Source organism: Phyllopteryx taeniolatus, chromosome 14, assembly GCF_024500385.1.
Source record: "Phyllopteryx taeniolatus isolate TA_2022b chromosome 14, UOR_Ptae_1.2, whole genome shotgun sequence".
In the NCBI taxonomy this organism is placed as follows: Eukaryota; Metazoa; Chordata; class Actinopteri; order Syngnathiformes; family Syngnathidae; genus Phyllopteryx; species Phyllopteryx taeniolatus.
The window spans coordinates 5,188-26,147 of NC_084515.1; the positions used below are offsets into that span (position 1 = coordinate 5,188).

A 20,960-nucleotide genomic window follows, 5' to 3' on the forward strand; every position below is an offset into this window, starting at 1 on the left:
TATCATCCATAACCCTTTTCAATTTTTCCTAACTTTGTTAACTTCCCAATTAACATATTAGGTCACCCATTATTATCACCTCTTTTGCAAGATTGAGTTGTTTCAGTAACATTTCCAGCTTTTCATAGAAAGCGGCATTTGATGAGGGAGGCCTATAAGTAACTACAAGAATAAAAGACATTTGCTTTGACAAAGAAACAGTTAGTCCAGTTCTCATCTGTAACATGTATTTCATTACAATTAAAAGTGTCCTTGGCATAAATCATAACACCTCCTCCCTTAGAACCCTGTCTGTCATTTCTAAACATTTTATAACCAGGTACAGATAGTATTGCCGAGGGCGAAGATTCATGGAGCCATGTCTCAGATAGGCAGAGGAAGTCAATATTTGAGTCAGTGAGAAGGTGATTGACCTGATCACTTTTCGTTAAAATGCTTCGTATATTTCAGTGTGCACAAAGAATGCCTTTTGGTTTACGTGTTGAGTCCCATATTAATTTAGAGTTATTAACGGTTTGGAACGCCCTCCATTTCCGGTGCTTTAGTATTGCGGGGTTTGGCAGCCCCCTGTTTCTTTTATTGGCAATGTTTGCATATAGTTTTACGCTGCCAGCTTCCACATCAGCCGGCAGCGGTGGAGGCCCAGCCGTCGGTGGTGGTGGAGGCCCAGCCGTCGGTGGTGGTGGAGGCTCAGCCGTCAGAAGTGGAGGCTCATTGGCACACATGATAACACAGCAAGACAAGAAGAAACCGCGTCAAAAAGGTTGTTTGGAATCATACACCCAATATTGAGCCATTTTGACAAGAAAGCAGTTGAAGAAGTTGCGACTTTTGCGAGGACCAAGAAAAGCCCAATTGGCACGCCAGCTAGCTAGCTAGCTGGCTGGCTGGCTGACTGTCGACAAGTTCCCAAATACAGAGTGGCGTCCAAACACCAGAAAGTTTACCTTGCCTGTGTGCGGCTGGGCTTCGTCTTCGACGGAGCCGGCAAATTCGGTCACTTCGTCCTTCGTGCGCCGCCGACGAGGAGCTCCCTCCGCCACGGTGTGACCAACTAGCTGGTGGCACGTTAGCTCGGCGGCTAGCGAGGTTAGCCGAGTAGAAAGAGGAGGACGCGTTTCACTTCGGCGGACTTCGCTGCCTCGCCAAAAGGTCCGCCGCGCCGGCCGGTTCCCTCACACCTGGGCGATGGGTTGTGCTCTTCGAAGAGGAAACCGACACTTCAATTTCATCCAGACAGAAGCGCTGCACGTTCCCAGGCACAAGCTCAAACTCAAACCGCCTACGTCACTCTCAAACTGCCTACGTCACCGTTTCCTCATTCTTTTTGATTTGAAAAGATTTGAAAAGGACAGTTTCACACCACACACCAACCCGGCCGCACCCGCGACCACAATCACACCTCTGACCTCTGCGTTAACCATCCATGAACAGGATGTGAGACGCATCTTCAAACAACAAAAGATTAACAAAGCGGCAGGCCCGGACCACGTGTCTCCATCCTGCCTCAAAGTCTGCGCGGACCAGCTCGCGCCAGTCTTCACTCAGATCTTCAATAGATCTCTGGAACTGTGTGAAGTACCATCCTGTTTCAAATGCTCCACGATCATTCCAGTCCCCAAGAAACCTCCAATCTCGGGTATAAATGACTACAGGCCTGTCGCTTTGACATCTGTGGTCATGAAGTCCTTTGAAAGTCTCGTGCTGGACCACCTCAAGAGTGTCACAGGTCCCCTGCTGGACCCCCTGTAGTTTGCCTACCAAGCGAACAGGTCTGCGGATGATGCAGTCAACATGGGACTGCACTTCATCCTAGAACACCTCGACAGTGCAGGGACCTACGCGAGGATCCTGTTCGTGGACTTCAGCTCAGCGTTCAACACCATCATCCCTGAACTCCTTTCATCCAAGCTTCTCCAGCTCAGCGTCTCACCTGCCATCTGCCAGTGGATCTACAGCTTTCTGACGGGCAGGACACAGCAGGTCAGGCTGGGGGAGGCCACCTCATCCACACGCAGCATCAGCACTGGGGCGCCCCAAGGTTGTGTCCTCTCTCCGCTGCTCTTCTCTCTCTACACGAACGACTGCACCTCAGCGAACCCGACTGTCAAACTCCTGAAGTTTGCAGATGACACCACTGTCATCGGCCTCATCAAGGACAGGAAGCGGAGCGGCTGGAGCTGTGGTGCGGCCGACACAACCTGGAGCTGAACACGCTCAAGACTGTAGAGATGACCGTGGACTTCAGGAGGCATCCTTCGCCACAGCTGCCCCTCACGCTGTCCAGCTGCCTTGTGTCAACCGTCGAGACCTTCAAGTTCCTGGGAATTACAATCTCCCAGGACCTGAAGTGGGCGACCAACATCAACTCCGTCCTCAAAAAGGCCCAGCAGAGGATGTACTTCCTGCGGCTTCTGAGAAAGCATGGCCTGCCACTGGAGCTGCTGAGACAGTTCTACACAGCGGTCATCGAATCAGTCCTGTGTTCTTCCATCACAGTCTGGTTTGGTGCTGCTACAAAAAAGGACAAACTCCGACTGCAACGGACAATCAAAACTGCTGAAAGGATTGTCGGTACCCCCCTACCCACCCTTGAGGACTTGCACGCTGCCAGAACTAAGACAAGGGCGTGCAAAATCCTCTCGGACCCTCCCCACCCTGGTCACCAGCTCTTCCAGCTCCTTCCCTCAGGTAGGCGCTACCGATCAATGCAAACTAGAACTAGTAGACATTCCAACAGCTTCTTCCCTCTTGCAATCAACTTCTTGAACAGCTAACTTACAATTCCATTACAACAAGCTGGCAATTTTTTGACTTGAGTTCGTTGTCACATTTCTGTATTATGTATTACTCGTGCACTCACTGTAGTTGTCTCGCCGTGCTGCACTATTTGCATATAGTGGCCACTCATGCCAGAGTAGCATCTGCTTCATTTGCACACTGATTGAGGAGTATCTGTAACATTTGCACAACCATTGTCCCAGATTATCGCAGTACTCGCCACTTTAAACCGCATACACTCCTTGAAGTCTCAGTGCCCTTTGCACAATGGTCATTGCACCGGACTATTGCGTCATTAGCCATTCGAACTGAGGACTCTGCATCTTTTTGCACAATTGTTGTTTGTTGTTGTTTTTTGTCAATGTCTTTATGTCTCCAAAGTGTTCTGTAAATTGACTGTCTGTTGTACTAGAGCGGCTCCAACTACCGGAGACAAATTCCTTGTGTGTTTTGGACATACTTGGCAAATAAAGATGATTCTGATTCTGATTCTGATTTTCACACTTTTTTTCAACCATATTTTTCCCACTTACTCTTACTACTTACTGGTCCTGTCTCATCATCTTCCTGTCTTTGAAACAACATATCTTTATCCCTACCTGCCTGCCTTTTCTGTTCACTTTTTAAGGCCTTCTTTTTCTTACTTCCTTTTTCTCTTTTAGACACCATGTTGAGCCAGAAGAAAAAGTCGTCATATCCCTTTTTCTATTTTTGATATATTATTTTTGTGTCAACATTTGATTTCGTCTCGAAGTTTAACCAATTTTTGCGAATTTAGCTGGCCAGCGAAACCGTATTTGGTTATCCACGTGTTTAAATGTTTTATTTTGGGAGGGTTTTGGAGTTGAACATATTTCCAGTCTTTACACATTAAGCGTTCTTTTGGATCCGTTTTACTGTTATTTTTTCCCATTTTGTGAATTTGGAAGTCAGTTTATTTGCACATAGAGTGACCTCAATACTGACTTTATTCAAGTGACAATGAACGTCTGGGTTTTGGTAATCCTCAAACTTCTTCCCACACGGGGCAGAGGATTCTTGCATCTGCTTCCAAACCCAGTTGTCACTTACAATCCTGTCTTATACATTCATACTTTTACACATTCACACGATACTAGTAACGTTTTTACAAACACACGAAAACACGGAAACACGCCGTCCTCGCGGAATTTCTCGGACTCCGCCGTCCCTCTTTTACTTGCCAGTGACTAGTATTACACAAGGTTTATTCTGCCGCATAATTCTTTGTCGCGCAATTCACTCACTCTTTAATCCTTTTTAAAAAAAATTAACACATCAAAGTCGTCTTCAATCCTGTGGATTGTCGTCAACCTTCAGATCCCAGTTGAGGAGAACGAAGACCAGTCCCGTAAAGGGTCTTACTTGCCGTGGCCACGGTCTCTTAACTGGAAGTCGGCTCCACAACTGGAATCCTCAGGTGTGTTGACATCCGTCTCGAAGGACCAATTTTAATGTTGGATCTATCTCGCCCAACACCTATAAAAATAGACACCAAGGAATGAAGACGCTGGTTTCTTTTTGCTCATGAGGAGAACATGTGGGAGATTGTTCAGTTACATTCTCCTATCACGATCAAAACAATCTCCCCTGTTGCTCCTGTATTTATTTAAAATAGGGAGGTATCTAAGTTACAAGACATAACATTCTAAGGGGAGGGTTTCAAGGTGAAGATATGAGATTAACACCTGGCAATGTGTCCTTGATCAAGGTGCCCTTTTCTGATGATTCCTGCTGAGTCATTTTCTTGAAGGCGAGACATCTTCCTCTCCCCCACGGTCAGCAAGCAACCATCAAAATTGTCCACAATACCAATCCAAGCCAGCAAATAAATGATAACTTTGTACAATTTATTTAACACATCCCAATAATTGTCCTAAACGTAGGTGTCCACGATCAAAGGTGAAGAAGAACTTTTTGACTGCGCTGTAGCCTATTGCAGCTTCCCCAGTCACATTTTGCAACCTTTAGAAATTGTTTAGTGGTGGTTCACAGCGCTCTGCTCCTGAAGGGCATCCAACAAAGATGCCATTTCCAAAATGGCTGACAGGAAAAGAACAGGCTTAAACAAAACTTTTTATTTTTAATTCACCTTCAAACAAGTATTTCAACTACAAACTGAACATTTCACTGATTAGTAGGTTAAATTAAATAGGCCTCATTACTTTTGGACTGCCCTATTATTTTCCATAGGTTAGTTTTGGCACTGTCAGAGACAAGTGGCTGCTTGGAAAAGCATTTTCATTTTCATTCGTGAAGGCAGCACTTCATAACTAAGCAGGCTTATTAAACTTTTCGTCATTTCGTGTGGAGATACATGCATGTGGAGCAAGCAGCGGACACACAAAGTTAAGAACGCTTTGTTCACCAACGCATTTTCGGAAATAGGCAACTAACACAAGGTTTACTTGGTTGTGTAATGTCACACAAGAAGAGTGAGCAGGCCAACTATTTGCATAGAAGCCATGAAAAATATCATTTTCTAGATGTCCCCTTTCAAATTTCATCTGTTTGTCTTCATCTCAGAACATCTTGAAGCAGCTCGTGGTCGCAGCAGTCACGATGGACACTGCAAACGTTTTCCATCGTCACATCAAGATGGAAAACGTCCTCATTGACACCAGCTCCGATTTCCCTCGTGTCTGTATCATCGATCTTGGAAATGGCGGCTTTGGAACCACTTTGGTGCACAAGAATTTCCTTGGTACAGTGTTCACCTCCTGCTCTTCATTCACATCTGCTGTTGTTCTCAGGCTGAGTCTCATCATTTATTTCTCTCTGTATGTCTTGTAGGAACCATTGACTTGGCTCCTCCAGAAGTTGCTGCATGTGGGGAGTACAAGGCCAACCCCACCACAGTTTGGCAGCTCGGCACTCTGCTCTTCGAAATTCTGCATTGCGCTCCATTCGAACCGGAGGAGTTCTTCCTCAGGCGGGAAATCGACGCAAGGCTCTCTCATAGTAGGTTTAAGGATCCAGTCAGTACTGGCCATGATACTGTCAGCAGCGTTGTAGTTCGTAGACCACTGAAGTTGCCAACTTCAACTTTTTCTTGCATCTGTCATCGCAGCCTGCCAAGATCTGCTGAGCGCATGCCTGACAAGAAACCCTGACGCCTGTGCCACTCTGTCCCAGCTTCAACAGCACCCTTGGTTCCACTGAGGCAGCACGGAAGACTACTGATCAGCCTATTTTATTCCTGAAATTCATATCAACTGTATATATTGCTGTACAAAGAGATCCAACGGTGACAAGATGCTTCAATTTTGAAATCACACCGTGTTTATACTGTATATTTCTGTATTATTTTATGGTTTTTATATTCAGACTTTTTAGCTTTACTGTCATTCCAAAGACTTTTTAGAATGGTACACATTCCGTTCCAAATTAAAATGAACATAAAAGAACATGCAACAATCGTACAAAACAAGCTAAACATTTTTGGCAATATGGCAATTGTACATTCAAATTAACAGTAGCAACAACTGAGCACAAGCCAATATGAATTATATGTTGAACATGGAAAAAAATATTTCCTCTTTAAAAAAAACAAAGTATTGCACAAAGTTAAAATAGTGTACAATGTAGCACTGATAGAGCAACTTTATTTTTTACATTTAGATCATTCTTATATTCGTTTAGTTTTTCCTCCATTTTTAATCCCTAAAGGAATGTTCAAATTTCACCTGTGACATCAGAATGATCAGTAAACAATTTCCTGGTGTAGCATGAGTCCATAGGCTTATATTTGAATATTTTCATTTTCCCAATTGGATTAAATGATCAATATAAATTTTCTATACCGCCTGTGAGTTGTCGCGCATTCCAGCTGACTTTGGGTGAAAGACGGATATAACTAAGTTTTCTTCTTGTACAAATAAGCCACGCTCCAACTGAAGTTTAACCAGCATTTTTCTTCTTTACACAAGTAAACACAGTGAAAAACGTGCGCTTTCTGACCAGAAATTTAGGAGTTGTTACAGTCCTTTAGCGTCCATTTTCTTGTTTTCACCGACCAGCCTTTGTCCCCTGGCAGCACGTTTCCTTTTCACTGATCATGTGACGCTGCATGCTGACTATTCAGTGGCAATATACACTGTGACCAGTAGGTGGTAGTAACATGCCACAGAACTTGTAGACATTACATTTGAAACAAGACATTTTCTCTGTAGGAACAGAAAACTCTGGACAAAAAGAAACACATTTTGTGACAGCTACACTGCCACCAATATTACAAAGATTTATATTCACCCATATGTTAAACAAATTAAATCTTGTAATTTTCTCTGAATTGACAATCAACCATCAAGTCATGCCGCCTCAACATCAAAACAATGTACAGGAAGTCCTTGAGTTACGACATACTCGACCTACGACATTTCGACTTTATGAGGCTCGTGGTTCGTCCGCCATTTTGTCCCAGCACCATAGTGTTTTTGCTTTGCTAGTGCATAGTGCTTGTCTGTGTTTGTGCGCCGAGAGTATCTTTGCCTTTTTCGCCCTTCTTTTTTCACACTCTCAGCATTAATGGTAAGTACAGTTTTTTAGTTTCTTTATACGAAGTGTTAACCTTTCCTGCTACGGTCACCTGACCGTAGTCGGGAGACGCAGGGGTTAACTCCCTTCTCTCGTTGCACAGCTGAGCTGGGTGGCGGCAACAATAAAGGCACGAAGCACCAATTTGCTGCTTTAATGGCTTTATTAGCTCCTCTGCACATTCAACGTCAACGGGTCCTCCGCTACTTTTCCCCGGTCGCCGTCACTACACTTGCCACTGTACACACTCGCACCGGCGCGCACTCCTTCCTCCTTCGCAGTCCCGCCGGACGACGCCTGCGCAGTCCCGTCTCACTCACACATCGACGCCCACGCCCATGCAGTACCACAGTTCTTCTCTGGGTCCTCTGTCATAGGCTTTCTCGAGATCTACAAAGACACAATGTAGCTCCTTCTGACCTTCTCTGTACTTTTCCATCAACATCCTCAAGGCAAATAATGCATCTGTGGTACTCTTTCTAGGCATGAAATCATACTGTTGCTCGCAAATACTTACTTCTGTCCTGAGTCTCGCCTCCACTACTCTTTCCCATAACTTCATTGTGTGGCTCATCAACTTTATTCCTCTATAGTTCCCACAGCTCTGCACATCACCTTTGTTTTTAAAAATGAGCCCCAGGACACTTTCCCTCCATTCCTCAGGCATCTTCTCACACGCTAGAATTCTATTGAACAAGCTGGTCAAAAACTCCACAGCCACCTCTCCTAGATGCTTCCATACCTCCACAGGAATGTCATAAGGACCTACTGCCTTTCCATTTTTCATCCTCTTTAATGCCTTTCTAACTTCCCCCTTACTAATCATTGCCACTTCCTGGTCCACCACACTTGCCTCTTCTACTCTCCCTTCTCTCTCATTTTCCTCATTCATCAATTCCTCGAAGCATTCTTTCCATCTAGCTAGCACACGACTGGCACATATTGGCACATAGAACATATTTCCATCTCTATCCTTAATCACCCTAACCTGCTGCACATCCTTCCCATCTCTATCCCTCTGTCTGGCCAGCCTGTATAGATCATTTTGTCCTTCTTTAGTGTCCAACCTGGCATACATGTCATCATTGAGTTATGCATGCAAACCGAAAGGAAAAAACACACACAAGCATTCTACGCACAATTGTGACTGTTCTCGCTCTGCTTACGGCAAGATGTTTAGTCTCAAAATAAACACCAAACGCCATTTTTTTGGGAGGAACGCGGCAACAACCCACCGCCTGATGAAAATTTAAAAAAGCGTGGGAGTCTAAGCGCATCGTCGGCCTTTTTCCTGATGAACTGAGGCGACGTGATAACGAGGCTGTAAAGCGTTAAGTGTCAGTGATAAAGTGTTAAATATATTCTAGAAGTTATCATTTATTTGCTTAGCTTGCATTAGTATTATGGACGATTTTAGATGTCTCGCCTTCGAAAAGATGACTCAGCATCATCCGATGGAAGGGCGCCTGGACCAAGGACGTGATCGGATGTGGTCGGGTCGGGACAAGTGTTGGTCCAATATTTTGTGTTGTGTCTTATTGCTTAGAATACTATGTCTGGGAAAAACCCTCTTATTATCAAATATTATGTGTCGTGTCTTATTGTTTAGAATACTATGTCTGGGAAAAACCCTCTTATTATCAAATATTTTGTGTTGTGTCTTATTGCTTAGAACATTATGATTTGTAAATCCCTCCTATTTCAAATAAATGCAGGAGCGAGGGGGGGATTGTTTAGAGCGTGTTGAGAGGCTGTGATCTGAACAATCTCCCATACGCCCTCCTCATGAGAAAGAGAAACCAGCGTCTTCATTCCTTTTGTGTCTATTTTTTATAATGTTGGGTAAGATAAATCCAACATTAAATTGGTCCTTCGACCCGGATGTCAACACACCCGAGGATTCCAGTTGTGGAGCCGACTTCCAGTTAAGAGACCGTGGCCACGGCAAGTAAGACCCTTTACGGGACTGGTCTTCGTTCTCCTCAACTGGGATCTGAAGGTTGACGACAATCCACTGCTAATGACGCCGGGAGCTGCAGACTACATATAAATCAGACATTTTTCTTTCTCTTCTTTTTTTTAGTTTATCAGTTTATCAGTTTATTTTTGAAAGGGGACAATGCAATTTCATAAAACACATGAAGTACACATTATTAGACCAGGCCAGAATTAGCCAGAAGGCTAGGATACATAATCAAAGTATACTATTAAGAGAGAATAAAACCATAATTTTTTTGATCATAACAAAAAGACAACATAACATACTTTTAAGGGGGAAAAACAACAACACCTTTGTTCTTAAAAATGTCCACCAGCACACTTTTCCTCCATTCCTCAGGCATCTTCGACAAATGACTGAGAACTATGTGAATTTCTTGGGTAGCCCCTCACTTACACTCTGGTCCTGTAGATGTTTATAATTTACATAGCCACTCCCAACACACGTCAGTTGTCCAGCCGGGTCTACGACCCCCTGTCCTGCAGGCTTCCACTCCTGTCCCTGTCCTGTCCAATCCTGTCCTATCTTGTTGTATCCTTACCTCGCAGGGTGTAGCACAACTGACCCATACAACACTCGATTCTGCGTAATTGTACTATATTACTTTCCTCATCTTGTTAACAGCTAGAGTTTCATCTTTTGTTGTCTTCTTTTCCTCTATTATTTAGCTACCTTTTCACTCTGTCTCCTTTTTTTGTTTCTGAAATTGCCCTTTAAAAACTTTGCTCTATTTGACTGAACGATTGTAATTCTCAATAAATATCCATTAGAATACAAAGAAACCACATCTCAAGAATGGTTAGCATAAACATTGAATCTGTATCTGGGTGGCAGGCGCCAGTGAGAATTTAAATCACGACCCCTGGTTTACAAGACCAGTGCTCTCGCCCCTGAGATATGAGACCTTCTGTTAGCATTTTCGCTCATGAGCTAATTTTACAAAATGAAGAGCAAAGCTTGGAAATGTATGTGATTAGCTTGTTAACCATAGTGCTAACGGTAGGTTAACAAGGGTTGACAGAGTATGTCATGGGTTTTGACATGTGCAAATTGACTATTCAGGAAGCTGGTTTCCTACCTTGTCTAGCATCATGTACAACAAATAGGAAACTACACTTCAGGCCTCAGTGAGAATTGAACGCACGACCCCTGGTTTACTAGACCAGTGCTCTAGCCACTGAGCTATGAGGCCTTTCTTTTGTGTTTAGAGTTACCATTTTGGTTAACTAGTTAACAGCAACAAAGTGGGCAAATGCATTGTCAGCTTATTAAGAAACAAAGTATCAAGGAATTGTCTTACCAACACACATTTACACATTTTTGGATTCATACGCGACCAAGACGCGGAGTTAAATGACGTCATCGATCGGATCGGCGACTTATGACATGAAAGCTGGCCAGCATAAAATGCTAATTATCGGCCGATAACGTTAACACCAATCAGAACGGCGTAAAATCTACTTTTAAACAAAATAATTTATTCTTTTCAATTTATATGAAAGTGGGTCGCGATTTTGCAACATTAGCCACATGCAAGCTGAATGTACTACTGAACTGAATGTCCTGTTCGCCACAAGTGATTCGTTCGTTTAACGAGTCCTGTCCTGCCACGAGTGACTCAGGCGGAATTTCACTGCGAACTAGTACGATGAGTGATTCGTACTAGTGCAAGGAACGACATATTATGCAGTGAACGTACTCGTGAGTGATTATAACCGTTCTTCCTTACGGGACAGCTTTCACGAGCATCCGTTTCTCCAAGCTAAACGGCTAATGTTGGGTCAGTCAAGCACATGAAAACAAACACACATATTTAAAATAAATGTTAATTCATAATAAATGTACACATGCATACAGACATATTCCCCGGTGTCTCTAATGCAACAATTATATCATTTTAATTAATAACAACACAACTGCAATTAAGCTTACACAGCGCTTCTAAAACCACTCTGACACTTAACAGTAATCAGATGAATGTATTTAATACAAAATCATGAGTGAAACAGGTTTATGTATTCAGACAATAAAGTTAACTTTTCACAACAAGAGAAAGCTCCGCTTTCGCAGAGCATCAAAACATTGAGATAGACTCTTGTTGTTCCTTCTCACGGAAATCTTTAGTAAAAGGCGAAAGATTTATACGATCTGAAAAGAAACAAGAGTAAACTGCTTTGGTCAGAGCGAAGCGGACTATGTCATTGTCCGCCATGCCATTTTAACAGACGGTCTTAAATTCAAACAATTGGACTTTTTTTTCAACACTAAGAAAAAAAATCCACCTACATTTGACATACTCCAATATTCTCATCCTGTCACGCAAAAAGACAATGTAAACGTGTATAGATGCTCTGCTTTGCCGTTTTTTTTTTAATCAAGATTGACAACCATTTTGATGCACGGCATTGTGGGAAGGTGACACATTTCATGTCATCTGATTGATTGGGCGGCACGGTGGGCGACTGATTAGAGCGTCAGCCTCACAGTTCTGAGGACGCGGGTTCAATCCCCGGCCCTGCCTGTGTGGAGTTTGCATGTTCTCCCCGTGCCTGCGTGGGTTTTCTCCGGGTACTCCGGTTTCCTCCCACATCCCAAAAACATGCATGAATTGGAGACTCTAAATTGCCCGTAGGCATGACTGTGAGTGCGAATGGTTGTTTGTTCCTATGTGCCCTGCGATTGGCTGGCAACCAGTTCAGGGTGTACCCCGCCTCCTGCCCGATGACAGCTGGGATAGGCTCCAGCACGCCCGCGACCCAAGTGAGGAGGAGCGGCTCAGAAAATGGATGGATGGATGGATCTGATTGATTGGTGTGTTCGTTTGAGTTTATGATTATTTGGACAATCTTGTGGGGGTGCACCATTCCTGGAGGTACTGCGATACCAGGTCGATGCGTGGAGTGGACAGAACAAGCCCCTATTCCATCTCACAGTCCCAAAAACGAATTTAATATATGGTCCCCAGATAGGGGACGTATCAGATATTAAACTGATAAGAACAGATACTACACTTGATCTTAGCCAAAAGGCCGAGAAGCGATGCCGACATAACGCCAGAAAAGACGACCTCATTCTCCAGCCTACACGCCAAAATTATGGTGGCACATATCGACAAGATAATCACAGAGGAGTCACATATGGACACGGCAAACAACAATTATGAAACGAATGTCAACTGTGTCGTTTTTCAACGTTTATATTGAAAGAATGTTGTCAGATGCTCGTGTTCCTTGGTCACGTGGTCCACGTCGATCCATTAGAATGCGGACATTAACGCATATCCTTAAGCCGTGTATTAAGACCGAAGAAAATAATGAGTTATTTGGAATACAAATCGGTTGTTGGTATAATGTTGTGGCCACGAGCTGAATAGCTGTTTGCTCAACATTTTGAAATGAACACACATTTTGAAATCAATGGCTGTGCCTCGGTCCAATACTTACAGTTTCCTGCTTTGGGAACTGACAGTAGGACTCTAGCGCCATCGTCGCAGAGGAGGCGAATTACACCCCTTCCGCTAATTTAGTGACACAACGTTGCTGTTCCTCATGTCGTAAGCCTTAATAATCGAATAAAAACATGCCAGAAACATCAAAATCCTTGAATATTTTCCATTAAACATTTCAACGTATACCCCAAAACAGTAAGCATGCCCTGCCCAAGAATTAATGCAAAAAACGACAGAGTGAAAGCAAAACCAACCACTTGTGAAGTACTTAACTATAATCAGCCATTATTATTTTACAACACACAACAATAGAAAAAGAAAATCCATATTCATAAACAAATTTAGTTTGGTTGTCATATAGAGTATGTAGGAGAGTATAATAGTCTTAAGGAAATGTATGGTCACGAGAAGGCCCCGTGTTTCGCAATTAGCTTTACCTATTGATGTGAAGTGACATATCCAATTTTGCTTTCTTAAAATCTTATGACTGGTCACTCAAAGGAGATTGACAACTTAGAGGAGTCTGTAATAACATTTTGTTTCAGTTGTTGATGGCGAAAATGCAATTTTGTCATCGAATTTGTTCATTTTACCTAACTTGACCGCTTGTATTCCAAAGTGATGCTCAGGTCACCTGGGATATCTCAGCTTTCTTACGTAAAGGCGAAATAAGTGTTGCTATTGGACAATGACTTCCTTATAAAACGCTAAAAAGATGTATTTTTTGTGATTATTCATTGTTAATGAATTCATATTAAAATGTGCAAGTGGACATAATGTCAGAGAGCACTGAAGACTTTACCAATTATTCAGAAATAAGTTACAAATTGCCCTGCGATTGGCTGGCAACCAGTTCAGGGTGTACCCCGCCTCCTGCCCGACGATAGCTGGGATAGGCTCCAGCATTCCCGTGCTACTTAAAGAGCTGATGTAATATTCTGTTGGCAGGAACAATGAAATTGCTCAAAAGGGAAAAGAAAGTGATCTGTTCTTATCAGTTTAATATCTGATATGTCTCCTATCCGAGGACCATATATTAAATTGATTTTTGGAACTGGGAGATGGAATAGGGGCTTGCTCCTTCCACTCCACGCATCGACCTGGTATTGCAGTACCTCCAGGAATGTTGCACACCCACAACTTGGTCAAAGTAATGAAATGCTTAACCGTGCACACCCAACAATCATATGACATGAAGTGCAGAATGTAGTGTAAAACCAATGAATCTCAATTCGGGGGTTGGTCGCTCTCGGGATTCAATGGGTCGCAGACAACTATCAAAAACTTACGTGCATTGTTATTCTGATTTTCGGTACAGTACGCAGGCGTATTAAGTTCCCACATGGAGCATAGTTGAAAAGTGACAAGAAATGTTGCTTCCTTGTTCTCTCAGTAAACAAATACAGAGCAGCCCAATCTGGCTGGTGGACGTCTTGGCAGGCAATATGACTGGCGGTACAGCAAACTCATCTGAAAGGGCATTTACAAATATAATATACTGTACATGTACAAGTAGGTCGCAACTTTGCAACATTAGGAACATGCTCAGTTTATTGCTCAGTGACTGTTTTTTTTTCTCAATGTCTTTTATGTCTCAAAGTGTTCTCTGTCAATTGACTGTCTGTTGTCGTACGAGAGCGGCTCCAACTACCGTAGAAAAATTCCTTGTGTGTTTTTTGGACATACTTGGCAAATAAAGATGATTCTGATTCTGATTCAAGACCCTGACCGGAGCATCCGCCAACATCCCCTGACTCACGGCTGTGGTGTCCTTGAGCAAGACAGTGATACCCCAAACTGCTCCCATGGCGTTTCAGTTCCCCCCTGCTCCAGTGTGTTCCACTAACAAGTTTGTGTGTTCACTGTGATGGGTAAAATGCAGAGAACAAATTTTGTGCATGTTCATGACAATTAAGGTGATTCTTCTTCTTCTTTGCTTAATTTCCTCACTATTTGTAAAAAAAATTTCTGAATGTCTTCAGTGCTCTCTCTTTGACATTATGTGCACTTGCACATTTTAATATGAATTAATTAACAATGAAGACTCACAAAAATACATATTTTTTAAATAATTTAATAAGGAAGTCATTGTCCAATAGAAACACTCATTTAGCGCTTACATAAGAACACTGAGATGTCCCAGGTGACCTGAACATCACTTTGAAAACGAGTGGTCAAGTTAGGTTAGCTTAACAAATTAGATGATAAAATTGCATTTTCGCCATCAACGACTGAAAGAAAATTTTAATACGGAAGAAAGACTCCTGTAAGTTGTCAACCTCCGAGTGACTAGTCAGAAGATTTTAAGGATGCTAAATTGGATATGATGTCACTTCACATCAACAGGTAAAGCTAATTGTGAAACACGGGGCCGACTCGTGACCATACATTTCCTTAAGATTATTATACTTAAGTATTATAACCAAACTACATTTGTTTACTTTTTGTATGTTTTCAGTAATAATGGTTAAAAATAGTTAAATATTTCACGAGTGGTTGGTTTTGCTTTCACTCTGTGTTTTTTTTTGCATGAATTCTTGTGCAGAGCATGCTTACTGTTTTTGGATATAAGTTGAAATGTTTAATGGCAAATATTCATGTCTTTTGACGTTTCTGGCATGTCTTTAATCGATTATTAACACTTATCACATGACAAATTTGAACGTTGTGTAACCAAATTAGTGGAAGGGGTGTAATTCGCCTCCTCTGCGACGACGGCGCTAGAGTCCTACTGTCAGTTAGCAAAGAAAGAAACAGGAAGTAGTTGAGCGAGGCAGAGTCATTGATGTTTTTTCGTCAAAATGTTTAGCAAACAGCTATTCAGATTGTGGCCACAACATTATACCAGCAACCGATTGTTATTACAAATAACTCATTATTTCTTTGGTTGTTTCAGACTTAATACATGGCTAAAGGATATGCGTTAATCTCCGCATTCTAATGGATCGATGTGGATCACGTGACCAAGGAACACGAGCATCTGACAACATTATTTCGATATAAACGTTGAAAAACAACACAGTTGACATTCGTTTCATATTTGTTGATTGGCGTGTCCATATGTGACTCATCTGTGATTATCATGTCGATATGTGCCACCATAACTTTGGCGTGTAGGCTGGAGAATGAGGTCGTCTTTTCTGGCGTTATGTCGGCATCGCTTCTCGGCCTTTTGGCTAAGATCAAGTGTAGTATCTGTTCTTATCAGTTTAATATCTGATACGTCCCCTATTCGGGGACCATATATTAAATTGATTTTTGGAGCTGGGAGATGGAAAAGGAGCTTGCTCCGTCCACACCACGCATTGACCTGGTATTGCAGTACCTCCAGGAACGGTGCACCCCCACAACTTGGTCAAAACAAATATCAATTGAGCCATCAATCCAATGACTTGAACTATATCTCATAAACTGAACCGAAGGTAAACAAGTGACTCTCAACTCTGGGGTTTTTCTGTTATTCTCACTTTCAGTATTGTACAGAAGTGTGTTAAGTTTGGACATTGAGCATAGGAGAAAAGTGGAATGTTGTACGGCTCTCCCCAGCCGCTTCATCCAGCTCTTCCGGGGGGATCCCGAGGCGTTCCCAGGCCAGCCAAAAGACGTAGTGTCCTGGGTCGTCCCCGGGGTCTTCTCCCGGTGGGACGTGCCCGGAACACCTCACCGGGGAGGCGTCCGGGAGGCATCCGTATCAGAATCCGTGGCCACTTCATCTGGCTCCTCTCAATGTGGAGGAGCAGCGGCTCTACTCTGAGATCCTCCCGGATGACCGAGCTTCTCGCCCTATCTCTAAGGGAGAGCCCGGACACCCTGCGGAGGAAACTCATTTCGGCCGCTTGTATCCGGGATCTTGTTCTTTCGGTCACGACCCACAGCTCTTGACCATAGGTGAGGGTAGGAACGTAAATCGACCGGTAAATCGAGAGCTTCGCCTTTCGGCTTAGCTTCTTCTTTACCACAATGGACCGATACAAAGTCCGCATCACTGTAGACGCAACACCGATCCGCCTGTCGATCTCCTGTTCCATTCTCCCCTCACTCGTGAACAAGACCTTGAAATTCGGTCCATAAATGTTATGAGCAAAATCGGTGACAAATGGCAGACTTGGTGGAGTCCAACCCTCAGCGGAAACGAGTCCGACTTACTGCCGGATATGCGGATCAAACTCTGACTACGGTCGTACAGCGACCCGACAGCCCATATCAGGGGGTTCGGTACCCCATACTCACGAAGCACCCCCGACAGGACTCCCCGAGGGACACGGTCGAACGGCTTCTCCAAGTCCACAGAACACATGAAGACTTGTTGGGCGAACTCCCATGCACCCTCGAGGACCCTTCCGAGGGTGAGCTGGTACACTGTTCCACGGCCAGGACGAAAACCACACTGCTCCTCCTGAACCTGAGATTTGACTTCCCGACAGACCCTCCTCTCCAGCACCCCTGAATAGACCTTACCACGGAGGCTGAGGAGTGTGAGCCCCCTCTAGTTGGAACACACCCTCGGGTCCCCCTTCTTAAAAAGGGGGCCCATCACCCCAGTCACCCGACTCACAACGTCCCGAGTCGAGGTCAGCAGCGCCACATCCCCACTAGACACAGTCTTGATGGTGCACAGCTTTCCCTGCCTGAGACGCCGGACCAGAATTTCCTCGAAGCCGTCCGGAAGTCTTTCTCCATGGCCTCACCGAACTCCTCCCATACCGGAGTTTTTGCTTCAGCGACCACCAAAGCTGCATTCCGCTTGGCCAGCCGGTACCCATCAGCTGTCTCAGGAGTCCCACAGGCCAAAAAGGCCCGATAGGACTCCTTCTTCAGCTTGACGGCATCCCACACCAACGGGTTCGGGGATTGCGACGACAGGCACCAACCACCTTACGGCCACAGTTCCGGTCGACCGCCTCAGCAATAGAGGTGCGGAACATGGTCCGCTCGGCCTCGATGTCCCCCGCCTAGCCCGGAACATGAGCAAAGTTCTGTCGGTGGTGGGAATTGAAACTCCTTCTGACAGAGGTTTCTGCCAGACGTGCCCAGCAGACTATCACAATACGTTTGGGCCTGCCACGTCGGACCGACATTCCACATACCCAAGAGTCAGCTACTGTAGCCGGGGGTCGGATCGCCAAGGTCCCTGCCTTCGGCCACCGCCCAGCTCGCACTGCACCCGACCCCTATGGCCCCTCCCACAGTAGGTGAGCCCATGGGAGGTAGAATGAATGCTTTTTGTCTCAAACGTCACCAAGTTTGTAATGCGCAATAGCTCTGAGTAGGTAGCAGTAGCAATTTGAGATGCGCAGCCAACTGTTGGAACCGGAAGTCTTTTTAGTGTCTGACATTCGACGAGACGAATGCATTATTTTTGTCAAGAACTACTTCTAATTATGTTTACTTTCGATGGTTTTTAATTAGTCCAATCATTTCTCTTAAACCCGAATGGGTGGACTCTAAATTTCCCGTAGACTTGAATGTGAGTTCGAATGGTTGTTTGTTTCTATGAGCCCTGCGATTGGCTGGCGACCGGTTCAGGGTGTACCCCGCCTCCCGCCCGAAGATAGCTGGGATAGGCTCGAGCAGCCCCCGACCCTCGTGAGGAGCAGCGGTAAAGACAATGGATGGATGGAGGGAGGTTTATATGTTTCTGGGTGTTAATGACCTCACTTTCAACTTATTTTATCCTCTCTCGACGCCGCTGTGCATTATTGGTATCCATTTACTGTCTCAATTTAAACTGAAATTCTCAAATAGGAAGCATATTTGTTCATGTCTTAGCACACAGTAGCGTTTCATCTAGCGTATGTTCCGGCTTGCCCATTGTGTGTATGGTTGGTCACATGCTCATGATGACACCGTCGCTTGACATAGCGTGCGGGTGAATGACTTGCGTGCTTGCGCCGAGTCCAATTCATACTTACCTGACAGGGGAGACACCAGGATCAAGAACGTGGTTCACCGAGGGTGAGTCTAAGCCATTGAACTCAGATTATGCTGACCCCTGCGAATTCCCCAAATGTGGGAATCTCGACTGCATAATTCCTGGTAGTGGGGGACTGCGTTAGAGCTCTCCCCTGATCGTTGGTTGAAAATAATGAGGATGTTGCTCATTGTAAAGGCTGTAGTGTGCATCATATGACGCTATGGTATTGCAGTATGATCTAATTTCTAGCTGACTTATGAATGGCAAAAAAATGTTTGATCAAATATTGTGTTGACATGAAATTATAAAATATTGTTTCACCTTACTCTGTCTGTGTAACTGGTAATGGTAGTAATCATATACAGGTAAATAAATAAAAAAAATGGAAAACTCAATTGATTTCAGTACTCATACATAGAGATTCTTTAAACACTTGTGAAAATACTTTTCAGAGGGCAAATTCCTCCCTAAATTCTACATTAAAAAAAATTCAATTATTTTCTAGATTCTAGAGGTGGTGAATTTGGAGCTATCATTAGCTTTAAGCTACAATCCTCAAATTATTCATGGATAAAATAATGAAATATTTCAGTGTGTGTGGTGCATCTCTATAATATGAGTTTCACTTTTTGAATTGAAATACTTCAATAAATTAAGCTTTTGATACTATTATAATTTTTTGAGATGTATCACCATGGCAGCTTGTGTAATGTGTTTGTCAACACACGTTTGGAGAATGGCAAACCATAAACCCACATTTTCATGGAGCTGCTTGACAGGGTCTCTATTGCTGTGTCGAAGGGTCATCCATCGTTCCAAATTCTGAACCACTTCCTGAAGCAGGAAACAGGAAGTAGTTGAGCGAGGCAGGGCCATTGATGTTTTTTCATCAAAATGTTGAGCAAGCAGCTATTCAGCTTGTGGCCACAACATAATACCAGCAACCGATTGTTATTACAAATAACTCATTATTTCTTTTGTTGTTTAAGACTTAATACACGGCATATACATATATGCGTTAATCTCCGCATTCTATTGGATCGACGTGGACCACGTGACCAAGGAACACGGGCATCTGACAACATTATTTCGATATAAACGTTGAAAAACAACACAGTTGACATTCGTTTCATAATTGTTGTTTGGCGTGTCCATTTGTGACTCATCTGTGATTATCATGTCGATATGTGCCACCATAACTTTGGCTTGTAGGCTGGAGAATGAGGTCGTCTTTTCTGGCGTTATGTTGGCATCGCTTCTCGGCCTTTTGGCTAAGATCAAGTGTAGTATCTGTTCTTATCAGTTTAATATCTGATATGTTCTCTATCTGGGGACCATATATTAAATTGATTTTTGGAACTGGGAGATGGAATTGGGGCTTGCTCTGTCCACTCCACGCATTGACCTGGTATTGCAGTACCTCCAGGAGCGGTGCACCCCCACTAAATGGTTGAAACAAGTGTGTATCTCTCAGTCATATGCTTTGAAATTGCATAATGCACTGCATGGTAAGCAAGTTTGTAGTCTATACAGTATGTTGTGTTGTTATTTCCATTTTGGGTGTAGTACAGTGGCGTATTAGTTTCCCACGTGGAGCATAGTTGAAAAGTGACAAGAAATGGTGCTTCCTTGTTCTCGAGCCGCGAGTTTCCTCTGTAAACAACTACAGTGCAGCCCTGCCTGGCTGGTGGATGTCATGGCAAGCAATATGACTTTGGTGGTACAGCAAACTCATCTGAGAACGGCATTTACAAATATAATATACTGTAAATGTTTTCAGAGGCTATATTTAAACAAAGTAATTTATTATTCTCAATTTATATGAAAGTGGGTCGCGACTTTACATTAGTAACATGCGGGTGACAGTTGACAACCACTGTTAAGACCACGCAAGCCTGCTTGAGTGTTTGCCAAGGTTGTCATGCGCAATAGGTCACAGTAGGTGGCAGTAGCGTTTTGATACGCACATCAAACTGTTGTACCCGAAAGTGTTATCAGTGTGTGACATTCGACTGGACGAATGCATTATTTTCTTCAAGTCCAATTATGTTTACAGTTTTTCGATTTTCTTTAATTAGTTAAATCATGGCAGCACAGTGGTGTGAATGTGAGTGCGAATGGTTGTTTGTTTGCATGTGCCCTGCGATTGGCTGGCAACCAGTTCTGGTTGTACCCCGAATGGGTGGTTCATATGTTTCTGGGTGTGAATGACCCAACTTTCAAGTTATTTTATCGTCTCTCGATGCCGCTGTGCATTATGGGTA

At 43.7% G+C, this 20,960-nt stretch overlaps 1 protein-coding gene, 6 non-coding genes and 1 pseudogene across 7 annotated transcripts; 5 read left to right on the forward strand and 3 right to left on the reverse strand.

Annotated features, from left to right (window-relative positions):
- The first annotated feature begins 5,361 nt into the window (after positions 1-5,361).
- Positions 5,362-5,997, forward strand: LOC133489400 (serine/threonine-protein kinase pim-2-like). Its single transcript, XM_061798427.1, has 3 exons — positions 5,362-5,503; positions 5,593-5,760; positions 5,870-5,997. The coding sequence occupies exons 1-3, from the start codon at positions 5,362-5,364 to the stop codon at positions 5,959-5,961; spliced, it is 402 nt and encodes a 133-aa protein (XP_061654411.1). The 3' UTR covers positions 5,962-5,997.
- A 4,456-nt stretch (positions 5,998-10,453) lies between these two features.
- On the reverse strand, positions 10,454-10,526 carry trnat-agu (transfer RNA threonine (anticodon AGU)). The gene has a single exon. It is a non-coding gene; the product is annotated as a tRNA-Thr (tRNA).
- Positions 10,527-11,388: 862 nt separating this feature from the next.
- LOC133489579 (U5 spliceosomal RNA) lies at positions 11,389-11,502 on the reverse strand. Its single transcript, XR_009791978.1, has one exon. It is a non-coding gene; the product is annotated as a U5 spliceosomal RNA (small nuclear RNA).
- Positions 11,503-12,184: 682 nt separating this feature from the next.
- Positions 12,185-12,375, reverse strand: LOC133489576 (U2 spliceosomal RNA). Its single transcript, XR_009791977.1, has one exon. It is a non-coding gene; the product is annotated as a U2 spliceosomal RNA (small nuclear RNA).
- A 1,365-nt stretch (positions 12,376-13,740) lies between these two features.
- On the forward strand, positions 13,741-13,919 carry LOC133489578 (U2 spliceosomal RNA; annotated as a pseudogene).
- A 2,019-nt stretch (positions 13,920-15,938) lies between these two features.
- LOC133489574 (U2 spliceosomal RNA) lies at positions 15,939-16,129 on the forward strand. Its single transcript, XR_009791975.1, has one exon. It is a non-coding gene; the product is annotated as a U2 spliceosomal RNA (small nuclear RNA).
- Positions 16,130-18,686: 2,557 nt separating this feature from the next.
- Positions 18,687-18,850, forward strand: LOC133489573 (U1 spliceosomal RNA). The gene has a single exon (XR_009791974.1). It is a non-coding gene; the product is annotated as a U1 spliceosomal RNA (small nuclear RNA).
- Positions 18,851-19,947: 1,097 nt separating this feature from the next.
- On the forward strand, positions 19,948-20,138 carry LOC133489575 (U2 spliceosomal RNA). Its single transcript, XR_009791976.1, has one exon. It is a non-coding gene; the product is annotated as a U2 spliceosomal RNA (small nuclear RNA).
- The last annotated feature ends 822 nt before the right edge of the window (positions 20,139-20,960 follow it).